This window comes from Bos javanicus, chromosome 16, assembly GCF_032452875.1.
Source record: "Bos javanicus breed banteng chromosome 16, ARS-OSU_banteng_1.0, whole genome shotgun sequence".
Lineage (NCBI taxonomy): Eukaryota > Metazoa > Chordata > Mammalia > Artiodactyla > Bovidae > Bos > Bos javanicus.
Window position 1 is genome coordinate 29,770,667 of NC_083883.1, and position 26,115 is coordinate 29,796,781.

The 26,115-nt window shown below is 41.5% G+C and overlaps 1 protein-coding gene across 1 annotated transcript; it reads left to right on the plus strand.

The window, feature by feature from the left end:
• The first annotated feature begins 5,232 nt into the window (after window positions 1–5,232).
• LOC133227647 (histone H3.3A) lies at window positions 5,233–13,257 on the plus strand. Its single transcript, XM_061382398.1, has 4 exons — window positions 5,233–5,376; window positions 6,911–7,061; window positions 8,217–8,370; window positions 12,813–13,257. The coding sequence occupies exons 2-4, from the start codon at window positions 6,934–6,936 to the stop codon at window positions 12,939–12,941; spliced, it is 411 nt and encodes a 136-aa protein (XP_061238382.1). The 5' UTR covers window positions 5,233–5,376; window positions 6,911–6,933; the 3' UTR covers window positions 12,942–13,257.
• The last annotated feature ends 12,858 nt before the right edge of the window (window positions 13,258–26,115 follow it).

The window sequence follows — 26,115 nt, forward strand, 5'->3', positions numbered from 1 at the left end:
GGTGCCACATACATGTATGAATTCACTATGGCTCAAAACCATGGCTTTGGGCCTTGCACTCTCAAAAACCACTTAATTTCTTGGCTCTCCTTCAGGGGAGACCTACACTAACTCACTCACCAAGACAGATGTAGAACTGGGACACCCATTCATTTACAAAGAGATGTGACAATCTCCTGGATACTGGGGATATACACAGAGACCCCAACTGCAAGCCCAAGGCTGCTTGATGAGCAGGGAATAACGATAATAGATGCCATTGGTCACTTAATGAGTGTTCAAAACTTATAAAACATTAATAGTGACAGTTAGCCCCGGTCAAATGGGCAGTTTTCATCCTTACAATCTCATCACGAGAAAAATATTTATCTTTCTTAAACTGCTGCTGCTGCTGCTAAGTCGATTCAGTCATGTCCAACTCTGTGTGACCCCATAGACAGCAGCCCACCAGGCTCCGCCGTTCCTGGGATTTTCCAAGTAAGAACACTGGAGTGGGTTGCCATTTCCTTCTCCAATGCATGAAAATGAAAAGTGAAAGCGAAGTCGCTCAGTTGTGTCCCACTCTTCGCCATCCCATGGACTGCAGCCTACCAGGCTCCTCCATCTATGGGATTTACCAGGCAAGAGTACTGGAGTGGGTTGCCATTGCCTTCTCCATTAAACTGATGAGAATACTGAAAAAGATGTCATAGCTCATTCTTTTTTTAAAGCAAAACTTTAAAAAATAATTTTATTTTTGGCTGTGCTGGGTCTTTGCACTTCGAGGACTTTTCTCTAGTTGCCACAAGCAGGGGCTACTCTGTGTTGTGTGTGGGCTTCTCACGGTGGTGGTTTCTTCTGTTGCAGAGCACAAGCTCTAGAGCACAGGTTCAGTAGTTGTGGCCCACAGGCTTAACTGCTCTGCAGCATGTGGGATCTTCCCAGATCAGGGATTGAACATGTATGTCCAGCACTGGCAGGCAGATTCTTAACCACCGAATCACCAGAGAAGCCCCTCATTAACTCAGAGATATGTGTTTTGAGATGTGAATATCCTATAAACAAAATACATTTATAATATAAAACTCCACAAAAATACGGTCACCTTTTACTTATCCATCAAATATTTATTAAGTGTTTGGTGTGGGCTGGGTACTATAGAAGTTGATGCAGACAGAACAGTGTTTAAAATATCAAGGCTCCTGCTCTCACTAAGTTTACAGTCTAGCTGAGACCACTAATCACTAAAAGAATCAAAACATCAGCTTGTGAGAATTGCTGTGAAAGCAATAAGCATGGAAATGTGACCAAGTATAATATGAGGGTTAGGGGAAGGAAGACAGGGACTCAGTGTGGCTGAGGGGTGACATTGGAACTGAGACCTCAGAGCCATCCAGGGGCCTTCACTCTGGGCTATGGAAGTGCCAGGAAATAGGTCCTCTCGGTCCTACACCCCAGAGCTCCTGGGAGCAGCCTCTTCTGAGGCTCCTTGAAGGGCAACCTGATCGGTCTGAGTCTGATTTGTGCCCCTCGGTTGGCACAGAGGTGAGCAGATAAGCAGATAAATGAGAACCACTCAATGCTCCATAGGATGTGTTGAGCACAGTCCAAGAGGTGCTCTAGACTCCAGACCCCGGCTTTAGTCCCACAAGGCAGGGAGCATCATGGACCAGGAACCTGAGGACTACTGTGCCAAGTGCCCAAGGAGTACTGGTGTGGCCCAAAATGCAACCAGAGTTGAGGACAAGGAAGCTGAATAGAGCTGCTGTTGCAGATTTGAATTTCTGTCCTCCTACCAGGTATTTCTTGCTATTTTAGACTTTTTTGTGGTGACCAAGGCACCTACAGGATGACTGCTTAGCAACACATGTGTATTTTGAAAATTGGAGGTATAATTTAAAAATACTTGATTTTCAAAAAGCTTAGCTGGATTCAAAATCCATTCACAAGAAATTCCAAGACTACACTTATCAATGAAAGAAAGGGAAGAATTTTAAATACATAACTCCAACTGTTACACTTTTTTGAATAACTGAAAATTATATTTTAACGTTTTTCAATGATAAGAACATCAAGAATCTGAAGAGATCTTCATTCTAAAGTCTTGATCAGGAATAGTATGTGGTCATTTCAAGTTTAAAACCTCAACATTTCTTGTTAAAAACTTTGAAAACATTTTATTTGAGAGTTTTACATAAGTTTGATATTGATTTTCTTTAAAATGCAATTATTTTCTCTTATATGATTATGTAATATAAAAACATATAATAAAAGTTTTAATCAAGTTCCATATGAATGGCTCCAAATCCCCTTCAGTTTTCTTCTGTGGACCTTATAAAAAGGATCTTTTTCTAAGAGATATGGGAAAGTGCAAAATGTTGCCTTAGAAGATGAAGGAGCCAGCTCTGTGTAAACCTTATGCGTAAGTGCTCAGTCACTTGGTTGTGTCCGACTCTTTGCGACCCTGCCTGGCTCCTCTATCCATGGAATTTTCCAGGCAAGAACAGTGGAACAGGTTGCCATTTCCTCCTCCCAGGGATTGAACCAGGGTCTCCTGCATCTCCTGCATTGGCAGGTGCATTCTTTTACCACTGAGCCACTTGGACTCCTGTGTAAACCTTGGGGAGAGCATTTAACCTGCAAAACAGTGTAATGACCCTCAGGAGAGAAGACTTGAAAGATAAGGTAGTTGGGTTGCAGCAGAATGTCACTAGGGAGGGCAGGGGTGATGCCAGGCCCTGCATTTTAACCAAGAGCAGTGGGAGGCCTCCAAATAGATTTATGGAAGGGTGTGACTTAATCCAATTTACATTCTATAAATCTAATCTCTGCATGCAATGTAGAGAATGGAATACAGAGGTGCAAGAGTGGAAAGAGAAAGGTCATATAGAAAGTGACTGAGGGGACAGGCAAGAGGAGAGGAGCAGGTCATTCTGATAAGTTTTTCAGAGGAATTTTGGTCTGAACAATTAAGTAAATCATAATGCCATTTACTGGGCAAGACTGAAGGAGGGACAATTAAGGAAAGAGGACTGGGATCCAAAGCCTCAAGACATACTTTTCAACAAAGTGCAACTAGAGAGAATCATAGATGATAAGAGATTTAATGGACATAGTAGTGTTGCTCAGTCGTGTCTGACTCTGTGATCCCGTGGACTGTAGCCCAGCAAGCTCCTCTGTCCATAGAATTCTTCAGGCAAGAATACTGGAGTGGGTAGCCATTCTCTTCTTCAGGGATCTCCTCCACCCAGGCATTGAACCTGCATCTCCTACATTAGCAGGCGGATTCTTTATCACTGAGCCATCTGGGAAGCCCAACCAGACACCTACCCAACTGCGAAACATACTTGATCCTACAACTAGAAAAAACTTGTGGCCTATCTTCACACATAAATATCACTTCCATTTTACAGATGGACAGCTAAGTAGGTTCAGATAGTCCAAGATTAGAATTATGTCATCTAAAAGTTTTCCCGGCCCTCAGAAATATTTTTAAGTAAAAAAATGGAAGCTACGGAAAAATCTAGCAGATAAAGAGAACATTATATATGTCATTCAATATTTTTTGAAGAGATGATTAATTTAATTGATGTGTATCAGCCTTCCTGGGAAAAAGCCAACAAATATTTTGGTTTCCTCAAAACAAAAAACAAACAAACAAAAAAAAACCCTTTTCTTGGCGCAAATTATAGGAACTCTTCGCTGGCAGCTCAGCCTAAGCTTTTTTGCATATGTGCTATTAGGACAGGCTTGCAAATTGCATGTGTTCTGCACAGCAACCACAGACACTTAACATTCATTAAATAATAATGAAACAGGAGGACTAGATTTTGTTTGTTTGTTTCTCCTGTGTCTGTTCTTCACTTAAGTGACCTTGGACAAATCTATTCCCTCTCTCATATCTGATTTCAGGGTAATGTTTATGACTAAGATGCCTTATAAGAGCTTCAGAGTATCAATAGTAGTTATGCTCTCCATCTATGAAATTTATCTCCTTCACTATCCTATGGGATGTCTGCACGACACTTCTATTGAAAACCTTAGCACGTAGTTTCAAGTGTTGTCAAAGCCATCTAGGGACGGTGCATATATTCTAAGGCCAATGAAATGACAACGTGGGTAACTTGAACCTGAAATCTGTTTCCTATGCTACTGAGAATTGGAAAATGGATAAATGTCATGATCCCCAAAGACGTTTTCCTTACTTATGCCACTTACCGCCGCATCCAACTATTCAGAAGCTGCTGACATTTGACTATACGGCATTTGGCAATTCTACCTAAAACTGAAATGGTTAAAAAGCCGAACTGGCTGGTAGAACAGCTGCCAAGGCTGGTATTCAGGCCCTCGGGCAGTTAGCTATGTATTCCATATATTGTTTTAGAAGCTTACAAAATACAGCCATCTTGCATCAGGCATCCCGACCCAGGAAGAAGGCGAGCCCCGTCCCTGGCCGTCTCCGTCGGCCTGGAGATGCCACCTGCGAGGAGCCAGGCGTCCCAGGTGGCAGAGTTCTCGCGGACCGCCTGCAGCCCGCAACCTGCACCGCGAGACCGCCACGGCCCGAGCCGGTGTCTTGAGTGAATAAAGTTGTCTGCGGGCTGCCCGGCCGCACCTGGCCCGTAGCGAAAGGAGGGAAACGGCCGCCGGCAGCCCTGCCAGTGCTAGAGCAGCCCCAACCGAATGTAGGCGCGGGGTGCAAGGTTTCTATTTGCAAGCTTCCTGTCGGGTAGTGTTTGCAACTGGGGCTCGGAGACTGGGCCGGCGGTGTCCTCCTCCCCGCCCCCCGCCGTCCGGGGCGCCTCGGGGACGCGCGCCGGAGCGGGGCGCCCCCTCCCTCACCCTCCCCGCCGCTGCCCGAGACGCCCGCAGGCCGGGCGTTCACCCGCCGCGCCTCCTCCCGCCCGCCCCTCCCCCCAACTTCCCCCTCGGCGCCCCAAACCCGAGCTTCCTGAGTTCCATGACGTGTGCGCACGGAGCTGGGTGGGAGTGCGGGGCCGGGGAGCTGGAGTTAAAACGGGGGTGGGCGGGCGGCCGTCTCGGCGGGAGCCGGCGGCCCTTCAGCGTGTCTTTTGTGTTTGTACACACACTGCGCGAGGCAGCCGGGAGGAGGGAGCGGGCGGCGCGCGGGGGAGGGGCGAGCGCGCGCCAGCGAACGGGCGCGCGGGGGGAGGGGGGAGGCGGGGCGCGAGCGAGGGGGCGGGGGCGGGGCCGAGCCTTCCCTCCATTGTGTGTGATTGGTTGGCGCGCGGCGCGGGGGCGGGGCGGCTTGTGTTGGGGGATAGCCTCGGTGTCAGCCATCTTTCAATTGTGTTCGCAGCCGCCGCCGCGCCGCCGTCGCTCTCCAACGCCAGCGCCGCCTCTAGCTCGCCGAGCTCCAGCCGAAGGAGAAGGGGGGTAAGTTTCCCCGTCTGCCCGCTTCCCCGGAACCGAGCCCCGCTTGCCGTCAGCCCCGGGCCGGGCCCCGGCGGTGCCGGGAGGGGACCCAGGGTCCCTCCGGCTTGGCCCCAAAACTTTTTGGCCCAGAAATGGAGGTGAGGAGCGAGTTTTCCTCTCCCCTCAGGCAGCGGCGGCTCCGGCGGCTCCCCAGTCTCTCGTCGCCTCAGCCCAACAGCAGCAACCGCCGCGTCGCCGAGCCTGCTCTCCCTCCCCGCGCCCCTAGCTCCTTTTTCTTCGGTGAAATCCCGCCCGCCGCCCCTTCCCGGGACCCCAGACCTTCACCACGACCCGCGCGGGCCTCTTAACTACCGACCCCGGACCCCGGACCCCAGTTTTCGGGCGGGAAAAGGGTGGAAATCGCCGCTGCTTCCCACCCTGGGGTAACTCGCTTTTTGCTGCCTCCCCACAGTTGTTGCTAAGCTTCACCATCTTGTCTCTCTTCTCTGGTCACCGACCATATTTTTTCCCCCGTTTCTCTCTTCCCCATTTCAAAAAAGGAGGAAAAAATTTTAAAGAGAAACATTTTTTTCTCCTTTTTAGAGAAGCGGAAACTTGATGCATTTGAAATGCAAAAAAAACTTTTGCATTTTGGAGGGCGGCACGTGGCAGGGGATGGAGTATTTTCGAGCGATTTGGTGTTTTGTCTCTTTGGAAAGGAATCGGATACGTTTTGCGATTGTTTCCATTTTGTTCTGGTCTGGGAGCCGAGTTTGTGCCTGCGCGAGACGCTAGGAGCGAGGCGGGCAGGATGGGGGACCCTGTGTTGAGGGGCCGGAGGAGGCGAAACCAAAAGTTTATGCGGTGCTTGAGGTGGACCAGTCGGCCAGTCTAGTGCGTTAATTAAAGCCTGGGTGCGGGGCAATTTTTTTTTTATTATTTCATTGCGAATCCTCTGAGGACTGGACTCGAGGGCGGTGCTTTGTAGAATGCTCGCTGTTGGTAGCTGTTGTTCCCCTTGTTTTTTGAGACGCCTTTTTGTCAACAGAACTGTAGAGATGCAAATCCAGGAATGTTTTCAGATATTTACAGCAATCTATCAACTGCCAGACGTAAAGGGGGGGCGGCGGGGGGGGGGTGACTAAAACCTTTTTTGCTGTAATTTGACTCGACCTTTCTGTGGTGTGTGGCTTAGTTCTTTTGACTTGTTCGTGGATGGAATGTTTACAGACATTTCTAATTTCCAGTTTTTTTAAAGAAATTGAAGCGAAGGCTGTTGGGGGGTCTTTTTGATTTGCCGTTTATCGCTCAGATTGGGCATTTTGAGAGATGACTGGTGTTAAGGCTAACAATTTTCTAGTACTACAGTTTGTTTCAAAAAGTCATATTTGGGTGGTAGATGTAATCTGCACCCTTTCAAATTACATAACATTATGGACTTTTTTTTTTTTTTTTAATACTAATCATAATTTCCAGATTGGGGGGGTAGTGGCAGGAAAACTTGTGTGTGTGGTAGTTGCATATGGTGATTTTTGGTTTTTTCCGATGCTGGTAGGTAAGTAAGGAGGTCTCTATACCATGGCTCGTACAAAGCAGACTGCCCGCAAATCGACCGGTGGTAAAGCACCGAGGAAGCAACTCGCTACAAAAGCCGCTCGCAAGAGTGCGCCCTCTACTGGAGGGGTGAAGAAACCTCATCGTTACAGGTATTTTAAAAGAGGAAAAATGAAACAAAGTCTTATCTCTCGAAGTATTTATATAATCTAATAAAAAGATGTATAAGCATACTTTCTCCTTTAGAGAATCTGTTTTTCCCTTTGTTAAATATTTACTACTTTAAAATGTGTATATAATTTATAGTGTTAGGTTTTATTGGGAATATGTTTAATTTTGAATCTAATCGTGCCCATAGCCCAAAGAAGACGTTGTATCTCTAATAACGTTAATAGGATAGACTAACATTTTTACTTAGCTGTTAGGTGTAATACATATGTTTTAAATAGAAAAGTGTTGTTTTTTAAATACATTTTTGAGGCTACTCTGGCATCTGGTAAAATAATTTAATCAAGATGGGGACATTGTGTTATACATAAGTTCTTCGTTTACTTGGATTGGTTTTTCCTTCTATTGGCATATTTAGTTTTGAACTACCCTGAGCAGTGTTATTGAGTGCATCTGCCATTAGAGGGCAGAAGTTGTCTGTATTTACCCTCTGCAAATGATTAGCCTAAAGTAAAAGTGTAAGAAATTAAGTCAGGATTGAGGTAAATTTCTTGCTTAAAATTACTTGAAGGAAAAAATTTCCATATGGAAAATACAACACAAAAGAGTGTTCATCAGTTCAGTCATTCATGAGGGATATGCAGTGTCAAAGGTATTCTAGGAAATTGAACTTAAATACTGTAAGTGTGTTTTTTTAAGTGAAGCTCATTGGGTTGTGCTGGTAGATCTTTCAGAAGAATGGGGGGTGCCAGTGGGAAGAATGAGAGTGGTGTCAAATTAAAAGTCTGAAAAACTTTGACTTCTTTTTTAGTGTCCTAGTACCTTCCCAAGTTGTAATTATAACAGAAGTTGGTGATGTTTATGTTAAAGATGAAGAAAATCAAGGGGACTGTGATTATTAAACTCCCTGCCGGGAATCTGCTTTAATATCATGTTTTTTTGTCTTAAAAGTACTGTGTTACTTCTAACAGATTTGAATATTTAGGTCATAAATTAATAAGTGAAATTTGATACAAACGCTGAAGAAAGTTAGGTGATTTATTTTTTGAAAAGTGACTCCATCTCTTTGAAGCTGATGACCACTCTTCTAAGTTCTCTTATGTATTTGGTAACCATTTCTTTAATGTTTTGTTTTAAAGGCCTGGTACTGTGGCACTCCGTGAAATTAGACGTTATCAGAAGTCCACTGAACTTCTGATTCGCAAACTTCCCTTCCAGCGTCTGGTGCGGGAAATTGCTCAGGACTTCAAAACAGATCTGCGCTTCCAGAGTGCAGCTATTGGTGCTTTGCAGGTAAAATGGTGGGTGGGAAAGGCTCTTAGAGTTGGCTGGTTCTGCTTTGTACCAAGAACATCTCTAAATTTGTATATATACAAGCATATACAAATGCTTGTATATCACCAGCCAGTGAGATAGGTCTTAATGTTTCACTGTTGAGATATCAGAAAGGTTAAGTTGCTTGAGGTTATAAAAACAGATATGATTTAAAATTTTTAAACATTGCAGTGTTTAAAGGAAAAAAAAATCCTCTGGTTTGACTTACAGTTGCTGCTGGATATTAGGAAGTCATGGGGCCAAAGGTCTATATTGGTAATTAGTTTCAAACAGGGAATGATATAAAAGGAAAATTAGAATAAATGGCTTCTTGGACCTGAAGAGGCAGTTGCAAGTGGAGAAAACATAATATCTGGGATAGAACTAGGTAACATTAAAGAATTATGCATTGAAGTTAAAAGAAACTTGAGTGGTAGTTAGGATTGGATTGACAACAGGGAGAAAAAGATGTTACTGGGCTTGTAAAGAGAGAAGTTTGAAGACATGTAGTTTGTTTAAGGGGATTATATATGGATTTCCACTTAAATGGGAAACAGTGAGTTTAATCTTAGCGCCAGTGTGTCAGAACTTTGAGAAATACAGTTTTAGCTGTGGTTAGGTATTTGAAATGGAATTCCCCAGTGGCTCAGAGGTAAAGAATACGCCTGCAATGCAGGAGACTCTGGTTTGATACCTGGGTTGGGAAGATCTCCTGGAAGAGGAAATGGCAACCCACTCCAGTATTTTTGCCTGAAAAATCCCATGGACTGAGGAGCCTGGCAGGCTATAGTACCAAGGGTCACAGAGTCACACGTGACTGAGCACACACATGTATTTGAAATACTGGTGGTTTGTGCCAGATTAAACAACTTGAGATGCCCACACCTAAGATACTTGATTAGGTATGTGGGTACAGTTAACATCAGTCACTTAAGTAACCTATAATGTTAAGTGTGTTTGGCATTCATCAGATCATTGTAACTCAGAGTATGGCAAGACTGCCACCTCTGTCAGCATGGGGTTAGAGGTGATTTAAAATGCAGATTACTAGGCACCTCCACAGACCTGCATCAGAATCTCTTTTAGGGGAGGGTCCAGGATCGACATACATTCCATTGGAGGATTTTTCAAGGCTGCTGTTGCCAAGCTTTTCCTTTATGTGTGAGGAAGATTTGATAGGTGGATTCTATCCTGAAGTGTAATTGGTTGAGCTGTTTCTATGGTTAGTCTGAACTTCATTTGATTGGTGAATTCCAGGAGTAGGCATCCATTAAATTCTCAGTGAATTGAAATTGCTAAAATTTCAAACTACTAAAATCTTCCAGTGCTGTTATTTAAGACCTTTATTTTCTGATTTAATCTTTGACTATTTCTAGATCCCATTTCATTTATTACAAATGCTAGTCATATTTTCTGCACTAATTTTAAATACAGAAATATTCTCAAGTGTTGACCTAAAGATGCTAATTTTGTTCTGTAGTTACACACATTATACTTGAAAGTCCAACATTGTCAAGCCTAAGTGTCAGTGTTAGAGCTTTGTAAATTGATTACTTAACAGTCTGGCTAAAAGACTTGTCTTTTTAAAAGTCAGGGCTGTTATTAAGGTTTGTGTTTTATACTTGTCAGTAAGTGATTGCATTGGTTTTGAGCAAAATGTTCAACTCTTCTGCCTGTAGTACTCTGGCATTGGTAGCTCTTTATTGGAAAATATTTCATTTCTCTTAAGGATATAGAGATGGAGAATTTGCTTATGTGAATAGGGTAGAAGAAAGCCATTTTTGACTTTAGAGTTACATAGTTCACAACTTCTCTAACACAACTAAAAGAGATGGGGGGCAGTAAGTCTAGGGAGGATGGTGGAGGAATCAGACTTGGTTTCCCGTAGATTATCAAGACTTAACTAACTTAAAATTTAGCTTTTGCCCCGAACGACTGAGAGTTTGAATTAAGGTCACCTTATGTTAAAAGTTGACTTTGGTGGTTTGAAATGGTGGAACAGTCAGATATTGAATATACTCAAATATTGTGAATTAACATTTCCTTCCATTTACAAGATATTTTTTTGCTGTTACCTCAAAATTTTGTTCATTGGGCTATAAATTAATGTGTCCCTCTTTAAATCCCATCATAGCCTTAATGTTTAGGAAACTTTGGACATTGGTAATAGAATTAGAAATACATGGGTCATGGTCAAATTCCCTGTATTGACTCTTCTCCCAGAGCTGACAGACACAACCCCATATCATCTAGAGCAGGTTCTAAGATAGCAATGAGAGCCCCAGCTGCCACATATCATATTTGAATAGTACTAGGGGAGCCAAAACCTTTCCACTCTTAAATGGGTGTTTGAATTTCAGGACTTGTTGGCTTGTCCATATAGCAGTTCATACTGCTGTATTTTGCAGAAGCCTTCTAGATTTGCATAATCCTGAGACATGCTGGGTGAAACCAAAAAAAGAAACAACTGTTTTCTTTCTTGAGGAATTTGAGTTCTGGTATCTAATGTGCCCTGTGAAACTCATAAGAGTAGGGTCTACAGTATGCTATGTTTTCTAAACTTTTTACCATTTCTAGAATATCCCAAGGATGAATCCGTGAATATTAAGGACTTTTGCTTTTAATATGGAATAGGTAAGATACAGGGAACTACTGGTGTAGAAAAGGTGCAAATTTCGGGCATTCCCTGGCAGTCCAGTAGTCAGGACTCTGCACTTTCATGGCTAAGGACCCAAGTACAGTTCCTAGTTGGAGAACAGTCCCCCAAGCCACAGGGCACATCCAAGGGAAAAAAAAGAAAAGAAAAGATGCAAGTTTCAAGTTAAGGTTAGATATAAAAAACCAAGCCAGCAAATACTTCTTGAACTTCTATTCCTTCAAGGGCTAGGCATTGTGAGCATAAAATAAGTATTTTATTAAGTAAGTACCCATCTTTTAAGGGTATTAAAAGATGGCTAGTGTACAAGGCCCGTGTGAGTGCCAAGGAAATTGAGTTCAAAATTACCTGCACCTGGGAAGCAGGGGCGAGAGGAATGTTTGCTTTCTCCTTCATGGAATAATCTTGAGGAAGGCCATAAAGGATAAGCAAATAAGACTTATCTGTTGATAACATACTGCAGAAAGATGTAAGGACAGTAAAATTTGAATGAAACATTTTTATAGAAGAGGCTAAAAAGAATGAAGGTAAAATATTTTCATAAGACAGAATAGTACAAACCATTTGAGGAGTTGTTAGTACTTTTAAAAGTAGAATCTCAAGTGTTATTAGCAAAGTCAGTGTTTATAAAGCAAATCTGGTCCCTCCCATCTATATCTTGTGTGTTACGAAGTATTGTGGGGCTTGAATTGCTCCAAGTATTTTGTGTATTTCTCTTTTAGTCTTATTACCTAAAGAGTTCCAAAATGGAAATAATTTTTTAATTAAGACAAAAATAGCAACTCTAAAAATGTGTGGTTTTTTTTCCTAAATATATCTTAGAGAAATAACTTGCCTATAGAGAAGCCAAATAATGTCTTTCATTTAGTGTTCCTAATCCACTAGAACAGTTGGACTGATGACTGGTTCATTTCAAAATGCGTAAGCAGTTGTTTTAACCTAGACCAAGGAATCCTTCAACTTTTCAGACAACTGTAAGATAACACTAACAATTTTAAGAGTTAATTATAAGTAGGAGCTCTCCTTTTTTCTTCCTTCTCTGCAAGTATTGAATGATTCATGTAGCTAGCAGTTTAGAGTGAAAGTAGGAATAAGAGGATACCTTCAAAAGCTTTATGATGTAATGGGAAAAAACAGAGGGGTCAGTGTTAATGCTGAGGGGATAACATGCCATTACAGATAGGGGTGCATAGAGGAAAGTACAGTTAGTAGGGGTGCATATGTTGGCAAAATAGATCATTGTATATAAGTAGGACACTGACCTGGTAGTCAAACTCTGAGGTGTTTAAAGGAAAGGTAGATGAGGCCCATATGATGGAAACCAGTAGTCAAACGGATATAATGAATTGGGAGTAAGATTCAGAAAAAGGAGGACATCCCGAGGTGGGAGAGTGTTACTTGGAATAGATATACATAATTCCATTTATCTTTGTGAGGATAAGAATAAATGTTAGAGTTGAAGTTTGATTTTTGCTTTACTCAAGACACATTTCAGTTTGTTTAAAAATCACATATAACAGAAAAGGTAAAGTATTTGGTAGTGAAATTATTTGACTTTCGTATTTTATAAAGATTTACAGTCTTGAGTTTTTCACTTTAATAAGCTGCCTTTCAGCCTCATCCCAGATTTTAAATTAAGCATTTGGTAAGTGGTCAACATCTTCTGAAGTAGGTTTTTAAAGGGCTCAAAAACATCTTTTTAACTAATATAGATGTATCTTTAACTGTTGATAATAACATTTTTTTTTTCTCTGTTCTTTTGTAGGAGGCAAGTGAGGCCTATCTGGTTGGCCTTTTTGAAGACACCAACCTGTGTGCTATCCATGCCAAACGTGTAACAATTATGCCAAAAGACATCCAGCTAGCACGCCGCATACGTGGAGAACGTGCTTAAGAATCCACTATGATGGGAAACATTTCATTCTTTAAAAAAAAAAAAAAAAATTCTCTTCTTCCTGTTATTGGTAGTTCTGAACGTTAGATATTTTTTTTCCATGGGGTCAAAAGGTACCTAAGTATATGATTGCAAGTGGAAAATAGGGGACAGAAATCAGGTATTGGCAGTTTTTCCATTTTCATTTGTGTGTGAATTTTTAATATAAATGCGGGGACATGAAGCATTAATGAAAGTCAAAATGTTTCAGTGAACAAGTTTCAGCAGTTCAACTTTATAACAATTATAAATAAACCTGTTAAATTTTTCTGGACAATGCCAGCATTTGGATTTTTTTAAAACAAGTAAATTTCTTATTGACTGCAACTAAGTGGTGTTTGTAGCATTTTTATCATACAGTAGATTCCACCCACTCACTATACTTTTCTAACTGAGTTGCCCTACGTGCAAGTACATGTTTTTCATGTTGTCTGTCTTCTGTGCTGTTCCTGTAAGTTTGCTATTAAAATACATTAAACTATACCTGCTTTGGGTCTTTACTATCAGCGTTAACCGTGCAGTTAATTCCTTGAAAGTTCCATATTCAGAATAATTTTAGTATGAAGTATTGTTACATTTTATCAGAAACTGTTCAGTTCACTCACTCAGTCGTGTCCGACTTTTTGCGACCCCACGAATCACAGCACGCCAGGCCTCCCTGTCTATTACCAACCCCTGGAGTTCACTCAGACTCCCGTCCATTGAGTCAGTGATGCCATCCAGCCATCTCATCCTCTGTCGTCCCCTTCTCCTCCTGCCCCCAATCCCTCCCAGCATCAGTGTTTTCCAATGAGTCAACTCTTCACATGAGGTGGCCAAAGTACTGGAGTTTCAGCTTTAGCATCATTCCTTCCAAAGAAATCCCAGGGCTGATCTTCAGAATGGACTGGTTGGATCTCCTTGCAGTCCAAGGGACTCTCAAGAGTCTTCTCCAACACCACAGTTCAAAAGCATCCTTTGGCACTCAGCCTTCTTCACAGTCCAACTCTCACATCCATACATGACCACCGGAAAAACCATAGCCTTGACTAGACGGACCTTTGTTGGCAAAGTAATGTCTCTGCTTTTGAATATGCCCTCTAGGTTGGTCATAACTTTCCTTCCAAGGAGTAAGCGTCTTTTAGTTTCATGGCTGCAGTCACCACCTGCAGTGATTTTGAGGTAAATGCAAGCTTTATATGGGAAGAAGAACAGAGCTACTGGCTTTCCTCCTAATTTTAACTCTCTGGATATGGGTATTAACAATTCCCAAACCTAACTGGCCAGCAGGATCCCATGAAAATAGTTAAATCTGTATAAGTAGTGAAAGTACATTTATAAATAATTGTACTATTAAACAATATTTAGTGGTAATTTAACTGCAAGTAGAACAGTCTTCAGCTCAAAAACTTAGTGCATTGAAGAGCTGGCTATTTTAAGATACTGTATATTAACCCTGTATTAATCAGCTATAGTTCATTCTTAAAACTGCATTTTATTTAGCATTGGGAATGTGAAATGAGGATGGACTTAACATCCCTAGTGTACTGACACTTAACATGAACGAAGGTGCTCTGAAACTGAAGTGAGATGAACTAAAATTCACATCAATAAGGTATAAATAACACTGGGCTTATGAATACATTATTCTTAAGCTCCTTTTTAGCAATAACCTCATTTTTAGATAAAAATGGTCATTTAGATAGGTCATTATAAAATCCTAAGATTCAGGAAACAAAACTTTTACAACATGTTTCTGATTATGATGCAAAATAGATGGAACTTTTTTTTTACTTTTTTTTTTTTTAACTTCTATTACTCCACAGTATGTACATAGATTGGAGAAGGCAATGGCCACCCACTCCAGTACTCTTGCCTGGAAAATCCCATGGATGGAGGAGCCTGGTGGGCTGCAGTCCATGGGGTCACAAAGAGCCTGACATGACTGAGTGACTTCACTTTCACTTTTCCCTTTCATGCATTGGAGAAGGAAATGGCAACCCACTCCAGTGTTCTTGCCTGGAGAATCCCAGGGATGGCGGAGCCTGGTGGGTTGCTGTCTATGGGGTCGCACAGAGTCGGACTGAAGTGACTTAGTAGTAGCATGTACATAGATACGTATGTGTATTATGGAGCTTATCTCATACCATGGTCTTTATTCCTATAAGGTAGGTAGTTCATTCCTACTTAAAAGAGGTAGTGGAGTTTGGGAAGATTATTCTTAGTTGACTAGGGTCTAAACAATGCATAGTTTTGAAGTCAGGGATATTCTTTGACTTAGATATCTAAGTATGATTTGCCACTCCCTTTGATCCCTGAGTTAATGCTTATTGGGCTAAAAACCCTTTTACCTGCTATGCTTTGGAGTTGGCTACATGAGAACTTTACTTAGGAAAAGTGAATTAGAGTTGGGCACAAAGTGATGTGTGGGGACCATAGTTAAACTTGCCACTCTTGTGCAGTTTTTAGCATCTAAAAAGTGGTAACTATTGAATATAAAGTATCTTATGAAAATAGCTGATTAATAGCTGAAAGTTTCCAGAAAACATTCCAAAAACCAAGTCAACTATACAGATGAAAAACCCTATAAAATCATGGGAAGAGAAAGATAAGATTAAAATCTTCCTAAAGGAAGATCAAGGAATGGGAAGAGCTTGGAGGAAGGAATTTGGAAATGTCATTTGTCTTAGATAAATGTGGGAAGCCCTTGGCTAAAACACTGAAACTGATCTTGACAGCCTAGAATTTGAGAGGACATAAACTGCAAGTTTGAATATATCTGCTGGAGACTGAGTAAAGGTATAAACTGCTCAAGGACTAAATTCTTGACTATGAAATGGGTACTATGTATTTTAGAGGTGAAGAAACTTGCCCAAGGTCACATAGTAAATAGAAGAGATGGGATTTATTCCCTAGTAGTCTAAACCCAAGGCAGTGCTCTCTCATTCCCATGCCCCTACTGTGAGATATACAAATAAATCGGTTAATTTGACAGGGTCTCTAGGAAGAAGTTAAGTCTTGACAGTAGAAACAGGCAGGGGAGACAAAACTGGGAATGAGAGGGACAGATAATAGAAATTACAAGAAGGGGCCATCCCTGGTGGTCCCATGGTTGGGAACCTACCTGCCAAGGCAGGGTGCATGGGTTCAACCTCTGCTCTAGGAAGATCCCACATGCTGTGAAACAATTAGGCCTGTGCACCATAAACTACTGAGCCCATGAGCCCTTGAACCTGTGCTCAGAAATGAAAGTCACCCATCGAAACCAGAGAGGAGCCTTCACTCCGCATCTAGAGAAAGCCCATGCACACAAAGCGCATGTGCAGCATCGAAGACCCAGCATAGCCAAGAAATTAAAATTGCATTTGAAGACATGCTGCTCACAACCTGCTCAGTCTTGAGCCATCACCTTCATTCCTCCATTAAATCCTGTTGACTTCCTCCAAAAGTGTGCCCCAAACTTTCCACTTAACCTTCTATCATCCTAGTTTGAGCTGCTATCCTCTCACCCGGACTATTACCATAACTTAAGTCAGTCTGCATTCATCCACTCATTCCCCCTGGCCTCTACAGCCCCCAGAGAATGCTTCTAAAACAGATCAGATCATTTCCCCACTTAAAATTTTCTAGTGGCTTCCCATTACTCACAGCATAACATCTAAACTAGCTCATGAGGCAGGCCTTTTTGATCTGGCCTCACCAATCTTTCCACCACTCGCTTACTAAGCTGCAGCCAAACCCTCTGCCCACATACACTGTGTCACATCCCTTGGTTTTATTTCCTTATTTATCAAAATCTGAAATTACATTCCTTTTTTACCCCTACTAGAATGTGCTATAAAAACGGGTTCAGTGTCCTTTCTGTTGTAGCCCCTGTACTGGTACGTAGAAAAACTGAAAAAAAATTGGTTGGATTCATACTAGAATGTTTCTCCTGTCCTTCAGATCGTAATGTTAAGCTTCTATAACCTTAAAATATGGGCTTCCGTGATGACAGCAGGTAAAGAATCCGCCTGCAATATAGGAGACATCAAAGCCGTGGGTTCAATCCCTGGGTCAGGAAGATCCCCTGGAGAAGAAAATGGCAACCCATTCCAGTATTCTTGCTCGAAAAATCCCATAGACAGAGGAACCTGGTGAACTACAACCCAAAGAGTTGGACATGACTGGATTCATACTAAATGAATGTTTCTCTTGCCCTTCAGATTTTAACATTACATTTCCATAACCTTAAAATATAGTAACTGATTTATTATTTTGAAGATTAAGTGAAAACACAAGGCTGGGCACATAATATTCAATAAATGCTGGGGTAGAATTTTAAATTCTGATAAAGCTAATAAGCATACATTCTATTTCTTGCAAAGTTGTAGAGAAAAATTCCTTCAACTTCCCAACTTTCTAGGTAGTATGCATTTTCTATTAAATTCCTGCTTAATAGCTGTCATTCTTATGCCATTAAGCATTGGTCTCTAAATGAAATAGGATTTAGGTAACATGATCAGTTGGAGAAGGAAATGGCAACCCACTCCAGTGTTCTTGCCTCGAGAATCCCAGGGATGGCGGAGCCTGGTAGGCTGCTGTCTATGGGGTCGCACAGAGTCAGACACGACTGAAGCGTCTTAGCAGTAACATGATCAAGTCAGTTGAGTCAGTAAGAACATTAATAACTAATGGTGAAACTAGGTAAGAAGCATGCTCTTAAAGTCATTATGAATCCTTTTATTTTTCATCTTAAAATTGGTCATTGCTGGTCTGACCAGTGCTATTTTTTTAATTGGAGGATAATTTCTTTACAATGTTCTGTTGGTTTCTGCCATACAGCAACATAAATTTAGCCATAAGCATACAAATGTCCCCTTCCTCTTGAACCTCCCTTCCACCCCCTGCCCCACCCATCCCACCCCTCTAGGTTGTCACAGAACACCAGGTTAAGCTCCCTGTGTTATATTAATACAACTTGCCACTAGCTAAAGTTAGTTTAGCTAACTAAACTGTCAATTCATCTCACTCTCTCCTTCACCCACTGTGTCCACAAGCCTGTTCTCTATGTCTGTGTCTCCAGTTCAGTTCAGTCACTCAGCCGTGTCTGACTTTTTGAGACCCCATGAATCGCAGCACGCCAGGCCTCCCTGTCCATCACCAACTCCCAGAGTTCACTCAGACTCACATCCGTCGAGTCAGTGATGCCATCCAGCCATCTCATCCTCTGTCGTCCCCTTCTCCTCCTGCCCCAATCCCTCCCAGCATCAGAGTCTTTTCCAATGAGTCAACTCTTAACATGAGGTGGCCAAAGTATTGGGAGTTTCAGCTTCAGCATCAGTCCTTCCAATGAACACCCAGGACTGATCTCCTTTAGAATGGACTGGTTGGATCTCCTTGCAGTCCAAGGGACTCTCAAGAGTCTTCTCCAACACCACACCTCAAAAGCATCGATTCTTCGGCACTCAGCTTTCTTCACAGTCCAACTCTCACATCCATACATAACCACTGGAAAAACCATAGCCTTGACTAGACGGACCTTTGTTGGCAAAGTAATGTCTCTGCTTTTGAATATGCCATCTAGGTTGGTCATAACTTTCCTTCCAAGGAGTAAGCGTCTTTTAATTTCATGGCTGCAGTCACCATCTGCAGTGATTTTGGAGCCCCCCAAAATAAAGTCTGACACTGTTTCCACTGTTTCCCCATCTATTTCCCATGCAGTGATGGGACCAGATGCCATGATCTTCGTTTTCTGAATGTTGTTGAGCTTTAAGCCAACTTTTCCACTCTCCTCTTTCACTTTCATCAAGAGGCTTTTTAGTTCCTCTTCACTTTCTGCCATAAGGGTGGTGTCATCTGCATATCTGAGGTTATTGATATTTCTCCCAGCAATCTTGATTCCAGCTTGTGCTTTTTCCAGCCCAGCATTTCTCATGATGTACTCTGCATAGAAGTTAAGTAAGCAGGGTGATAATATACAGCCTTGACGTACTCCTTTTCCTATTTGGAACCAGTCTGTTGTTCCACGTCCAGTTCTAACTGTTGCTTCCTGACCTGCATACAGGTTTCTCAAGAGGCAGGTCAGGTGCTCTGGTATTCCCATCTCTTTCAGAATTTTCTGCAGTTTGTTGTGATCCACACAGTCAAAGGCTTTGGCATAGTCAATAAAGCAGAAATAGATGTTTTTCTGGAACTTTCTTGCTTTTTCGATGATCCAGTGGATGTTGGCAATTTGATCTCTCATTCCTCTGCCTTTTTTAAAACCAGGTTGAACATCTGGAAGTTCGTGGTTCACATATTGCTGAAGCCTGGCTTGGAGAATTTGGAGCATTACTTTACTAGCGTGTGAGATGAGTGCAATTGTGCGGTAGTTTGAGCATTCTTTGGCATTGCCTTTCTTTGGGATTGGAATGAAAACTGACCTTTTCCAGTCCTGTAGCCACTGCTGAGTTTTCCAAATTTGGTGGCATATTGAGTGCAGCACTTTCACAGCATCATCTTTCAGGATTTGAAATAGCTCAACTGGAATTCCATCCCCTCCACTGTCTCTATTACTCCACCTCCAGTGTCTCTATTACTGCCCTGCAAATAGATTCATCAGTACCATTTTTAGATTCCATATATATGTGTTAATATATGATATTTGTTTTTCTCTTTCTGATTTTCTTCACTCTCTGTGACAGTGTAAGTTCATCCACCTCACTAGAACTGACTGAATTCATTTCTTTTTATGGCTGAGTAATATTCCATTGTTTATGTATCACAGCTTCTTTATCCATTCATCTGTCTATGGACATCTATTAATGGGCTGCTTCCATGTCCTGGCTATTGTAAATAGTGCTACAGTGAACATGGGTACATATGTCTTTTGAATTATGATTTTTCTCAGTGTATATGCCCCTTTGTGGGATTGGTGGATCCATTTGGTAGTTTTGTTCCTAGCTTTTTAAGGGATCTTCATTCTATTCTCCCTACCAACAGTACAAGAGGGTTTCCTTTTCTCCACATTCTCTCCTGCATTTCATTAGGAGTATTTTTTCCAACACTATCTCGAAACATTCTTCGTAAAGTTTTAGTCAATCAGAAAATATATTTTTTAAGGAAATAATTATTTGCAGCATAGCTTCATCATTAAGAGTTCAGGCTCTGGCAGTTCCCTGGCGGTCCAGTGGTTAGGACTCGGTGTGTTCACTGCCTAGGGCCTGGGTTCTCCCCTGGTGGGAGAACTAAATCCCACAAGCTGTGGAGTGCAGCAACAACAACAAAAAAAGCTCAGGTCCAATGCCTTGTTCATTCAGAAAGTTTTATATTTATGGAGCACATACTGTATGCCAGCACTACTGATGGAATACTGAAGTGACAAAACAAAGTTCTCTGTCCTCATAGATATTCTAGAGCTACATTCTAGTGAGGGAAGTAGACAACAAGGATAATCCTTAAAGGATGAAAAAGTAAAATTCCATAGTCCCACTGAATCCCCAGGGATTGGATCCAGGATTGACTGTGGATACCAAAATCTTGGATGCTCTAGCCCCATAGTTGACCTTCCACAGTCATGGTTCCTCATCCAGGAAATCAACCACTGCTGATCATGATATTGTGGAGTATGTTTAGTGAAAAATATCCACATATCAGTGAACCCACACAGTTTAAGCTCATGCCTTTTAACAACACAGGCTTGAACTTTGCAAGACCACTTATAGGCACATTTTTTACAAAATGTTTTTGCTGTGTCGGGTCTTTGTTGCAGCACCTGGAATCTTCAGTCTGCACTGTGGCATCCGGGATCTTTAGTTGGGGCATGCAAACTCGTAGTTGCAGCATGTGGGATCTAGTTTCCCGACAGGGAATGAACCCAGGTCCCCTGCATTGGGAGGGTGGTGTCTTAGCCACTGGACCACCAGAGAAGTCCTTGGAATTTTTTGTTGTTGTTGTTCAATAAATATACAATGAACCCACCATATCCCTGGGTTCCACAGATACAGAATCCCCAGTGTGGGACTTCAGCATCAGCAGATTTTGGTATGGGAGAAAGATCCTGTAACCAATCCCCTACAGACACCAAAAGATGATTATATATCATTTATTAGATAGTGGTAGGTGCTGAAGAAAAAAATGTAACGTGGGTAAGAAGTGTTGTGATACAAGGGGAGTGGGTCCTGGGAGTTAGGCCAGGAAGGCATAACCTCAAAAGAGGTGTCTTTTGAGTAAAGACCTAAAGAATATGAGAGAGCAAGCCACACAGATGTGAGAGAAGAGCATCCAGATCCACAGAGTCAGACACAACTGAAGCGACTTAGCAGCAGCAGCAGCAGGGGCCCTGTTGAGGGGGCAGTGAGCCTGGGGTGTTCAGGAACCACAGGGAGGCAGAGTAGGAGGAAAATCAGAGATGACAATGGGGACCAGATCCTGCAGGACTTAGGGGTCCCAGTAAGAACCCTGAGAGGAGGAGCCTCTGCAGAGAGTTCTAAGCAGAAGGATAAAACTGTATGACTTAAGTTTTAACAAAATTACTCCAATTGTTGTGTAGAAAATGAGGATAAGGGTAGAGCAGGAAGGAGAACCCCTTAGGAAGCTATGGCAGTAAGGCAAATGTGACATGGTATCGCGGTTTGGATTTCACTGGTGGCAAGAGAGGTGGTGAGAAGTGGCATTCTGGATATTTTTAAAAGGTAGGCTCTCTGGAACTTGCTGACAGGTGTGGGCATGAGAAAGAGGAGTTTATGGCGCCAAGGTTTTTGGCCTGAACAACTGCAAGAATGAAGTTGCTATTGCTTGAGAAAGGGGAACCCAAGGGGGCAGGATGGGCAGGATATAAGGAGCTTAGTTATGAGCATGTTAAGATTGAGGTGCTTAATTAGACTTTAGTGGAGATTTCAAGTAGATTGTTGGATACAAGCCTGGCATTTAGGAGAGAGGTTTGGGCTAGAGATGGGAATTTAGAAGTCACCAGTAAATGCACGGTGTAAAAGCCAAAAAGCTGGATGAGGTCACCAAGGGAGTGTAGATAGAAATTAGAGAAGAGGTCCAAGCACTCAGGCACTCAACATTGAGAGTTTAGGGAGCCAGGGAGCACTCCAAAGGAGACTGAGATGAGCGGGCAGACAGGAAAAAAGCCAGACGTTTGGGATGTCTGGAAATCCAAAGAAGCAAACACTCCAAAGAAGAGAAGTGGTCTCCGTAACAAATACTACTGATCCGTCAAGAGAGAGAGGTCTGAGAACTGACAGTTGAATCTGGCAACGTGGAGGTAATTGGTGATCTTTCTAAGGACCATGTTGGTGACACTGAGGGAACAAAACTTGATTAGAGTGGATTCATGAGAAATCGGGTCTTTAATCCAAATGCTCACACTGCACATTGTCAATAATGAGATGAACTGATATTATAAACCCCTGATGTAAAACATGAGGACACATTACCCAAATGTTTCTACCCAAAAGGTTTAACCTGAATATAATCATGAGGAATAAATCAGATAAATCCAAAGTGAGACGCCCTACAAAAGCAATGGCCTATGAAACTCCCCGCTCCCAGTGCAGGGGGCCTGGGTTTTTATCCCTGGTCAGGGAACTAGATCCCACATGCTGCAACTAAGAGTTCAAATGTCACAACTAAAGATCTGGTGTGCTGCAACTAAAACACGATGCAGCCAAATAAATAGAAAAAAAATCTTGGCCTTAGACTCTTCAAAAATATCAATTTCAGGACTTCCCTGGTGGCACAGTGGATAAGAATCCACATGCCAGTGCAGGAGACATAGGTTCGACCCCTGGTCTGGGAAGATCCCACATGCCATGGAGCAACCAAGCCCATGCACCACAACTACTGCAGCCGTGCACCAAGCCTGTGCTCCACGAGAGAAGCCACCACATGAGGAGCCGGTGCAGCACGACTAGAGAGGAGCCGGTGCAGCACGACTAGAGAGGAGCCCGTGCAGCACGACTAGAGAGGAGCCCGTGCAGCACGACTAGAGAGGAGCCCGTGCAGCACGACTAGAGAGGAGCCCGTGCAGCACGACTAGAGAGGAGCCCGTGCAGCACGACTAGAGAGGAGCCCGTGCAGCACGACTAGAGAGGAGCCCCCGCTCACCACAACTAGAGAAAGCCTGTGCAGAGCAGCAAAGACCCAACTCAACCAAAAAGACAAAAAAGAAAAAAGTCAGTTTCACAAAACAGAACAAGGCAGGGGAACTGCTTTGGATTAAAGGTGACTTGAGAGACATGATAACTAATTGCACGTTAATCCTTCATTGGATCCTGGATTAAAAAAGAAGTTATAAAGAAATTTTAGGGACAGTTGGGCAAACTTCAGTATGGACTATATATTAAATAATGTACCAATTTCAAATTTCTTGGATGTATGATAATGGAATTATGGTTATAGAGAAGAATATCCTTGCTCTTAGGAGATGAAAGCTGAAGGCGTGAAGAGTCATAATGGCTGTGGCTTAATCTAAAATATAGAGACAGGGGTTGGGGGAGGGGTGGACTGGGAGTTTGGGGTTAATATATGCAAACTAAATACATATAGAATGGATGAACAACAAGGTCTTACTGTATAGCACAGGGAACTATATTCAATGTCTTGGGATAAACCATAATAAGAATATAAAAAGAATGTATGTATGCATATATATACATATGTGAGCATGTATAATTGCACTTGTACAGGAGAAATTAACACAACATTGCAAATCAACTATACTTCAATTTTTTTTTAAAAAGTAAAAGTATATAGAGTAAAAGATAAAAATAAATATGGTGAAACAGTAATTGGTAAATTTACATGAAGAGTATTCATTGTGTTATTGTTTCAACTTCTCTATAGACTTAAAATTTTTGAATCAGTTGGAAATGTTTTTAAAAGGAATTTGAGGAAATGAATCTATACCTCCAGGAGTTTCGGTTAAAATAAAGAGAAATGAAAAGTAACTGAAGAGGAAAGTGGAGCTCAGGAGGGTTTGGGTTTTTTCCTGTAAGATGGGGAAACAGAATGCTTGCTGTTGTGTGTTTTGTATGTTTGTGCTGTTGGGGTTGTGAGGGGGATATTAATTAAAATATGTCAACTGCTTGGAACTGTTCCTGGCACATAGTAAATGCTCAATAAATATTCACTGCTAGTTTTATTGTAAAATTGTTAACACAGAAAGTCCAAGAGTCTCAATATAAAATTAGTGGTTTTAATGAGATCTCAATAAGATGGTAGGTAATAAAACACTCAAAATCAATAGTCATGATAACTTTTAACATATAAAAATATTGAATCACTATGTTAGACACCTGAAACTAATCTAATATTGTATGCCAATTTATACTCCAATTTTTAAAAAGTCAACAGAATTTATACACATTAATAATAACTACTTAAAATTCATAATAAAACTAATTGCTGGTTATAAGATTAACATATACATGTGTAATATGAAAAAATACTATCTACAATGCTTACTAAGCTATAACACATCAAAAAATAAACCTAGGAAATGAGTGAGAATTATTTAAAGACAATCTGAAACTTTGTTGAAGGCCATAAGAAAGATCTGAGTAAATTAAGAAAGATATATGATCCTGAATGGAAAGACTCAATACTGTTAAGATTTTAATTCTTACCACATGAATCTATACATTAAGACAATCTCAATAAAAATTCTAACAGGATTCTTAATGAAACTGCTTATTAATTCTAAAGTTCATTTGGAAGAGAGAAAATGTAAGAAGAGCTAAGAAATTTTACAAAAGAGAAAAAATACTTGCTTTAAGCAAATGTCAGTGTATTACAAAATATTTACTTATTTAAAAAATATTTGCATAAGATAAGTAAATAGATAAATGGAACTAAATAAATGGTCAAGAAACAGAACCAAGGAATCCAAGATATGATAAAGACAGTGTTAAAAACTATTGGGTACGACTTCCCTGGCAGTCTAATGGTTATGACATTATGCTCCCAATTCAGGGTGCCAGAGTTCAATCCCTGGTCAGGAACTAGATCCCACATGCTGCAGCTAAGACCTGGCACAGCTAAATAAATTACTTAAATAAATAAAAAGAATTTTTAAAAACCCTTGGGTAAGGGTGAAGCTATTTAATTTTCAAATAGTAAGATAAGATAATTGCTCTATTCATGAGGCAGCATTTTATTACTATTTCATACCCCCAAAACTAATTTCAGGCTGATTAAATGATTAAATATCAACAACAAAATTAATAGAGAACTGAAAGGAAATAGTATAGAATGTTTTAATATTCTTCCTCAAAATCTCCACGTCTATAAACCTGTTTCCTAGAAATGCAAAAACAAGGATAAACATATATTTCACAGTACTGTTTGTAAAACTGAAAAAATTGAACATCCTAAATGTCCATCAGTAGAAGAATGGCTAAATAAAATGTTATGGAGTGATATTAAGAAATACTATGTAGCCATTAAAAAAGAATGAAGCAGAGAGACCTATACATGCTGATGTGGAAAGATTTCCAAGCTATACTGTTAAATCAAATAAAAGCAAGCTGTGGAATAAGTATAGCATTTTTGTCTATGAGTCTAACAACAAAAACGGTAACAAAACCCCAAATCATTTGTAAATCATGTGTGGATGTACATAGCATACATACACAGAGACTATATGTACATGCATAGCAAAGGTCTGGAAGGATACACACCAAACCGCTAACAGTGCTAGCCTAAGGGGAGCAGAGTTTGTGAAATCTCAGATAATTTGGTAGAGGAGCCACTCACTCACAAGCATGGCCTCAGAACTCCCTACTCTACTCTGTATAACAACAGTATAGATTTAATGAGGGGTTGTTATGTGCCAAGCCAGTTCAGTTCAGTTCAGTCGCTCAGTTGTGTCCGACTCTTTTCGACCCCACAAATCACAGCACCCTAGGCCTCCCTGTCCATCACCAACTCCCAGTGTTCACTCAAACTCATGTCCATCGAGTCCGTGATGCCATCCAGCCATCTCATCCTCTGTCGTCCCCTTCTCCTCTTGCCCCCAATCCCTCCCAGCATCAGGGGCTTTTCCAGTGAGTCAGTTCTTCACATCAGGTGGCCAAAGTATTGGAGTTTCAGCTTCAGCATCAGTCCTTCCAATGAACACCCAGGACTGATCTCCTTTAGGATGGACTGGTTGGAGCTCCTTGCAGTCCAAGGGACTCTCAAGAGTCTT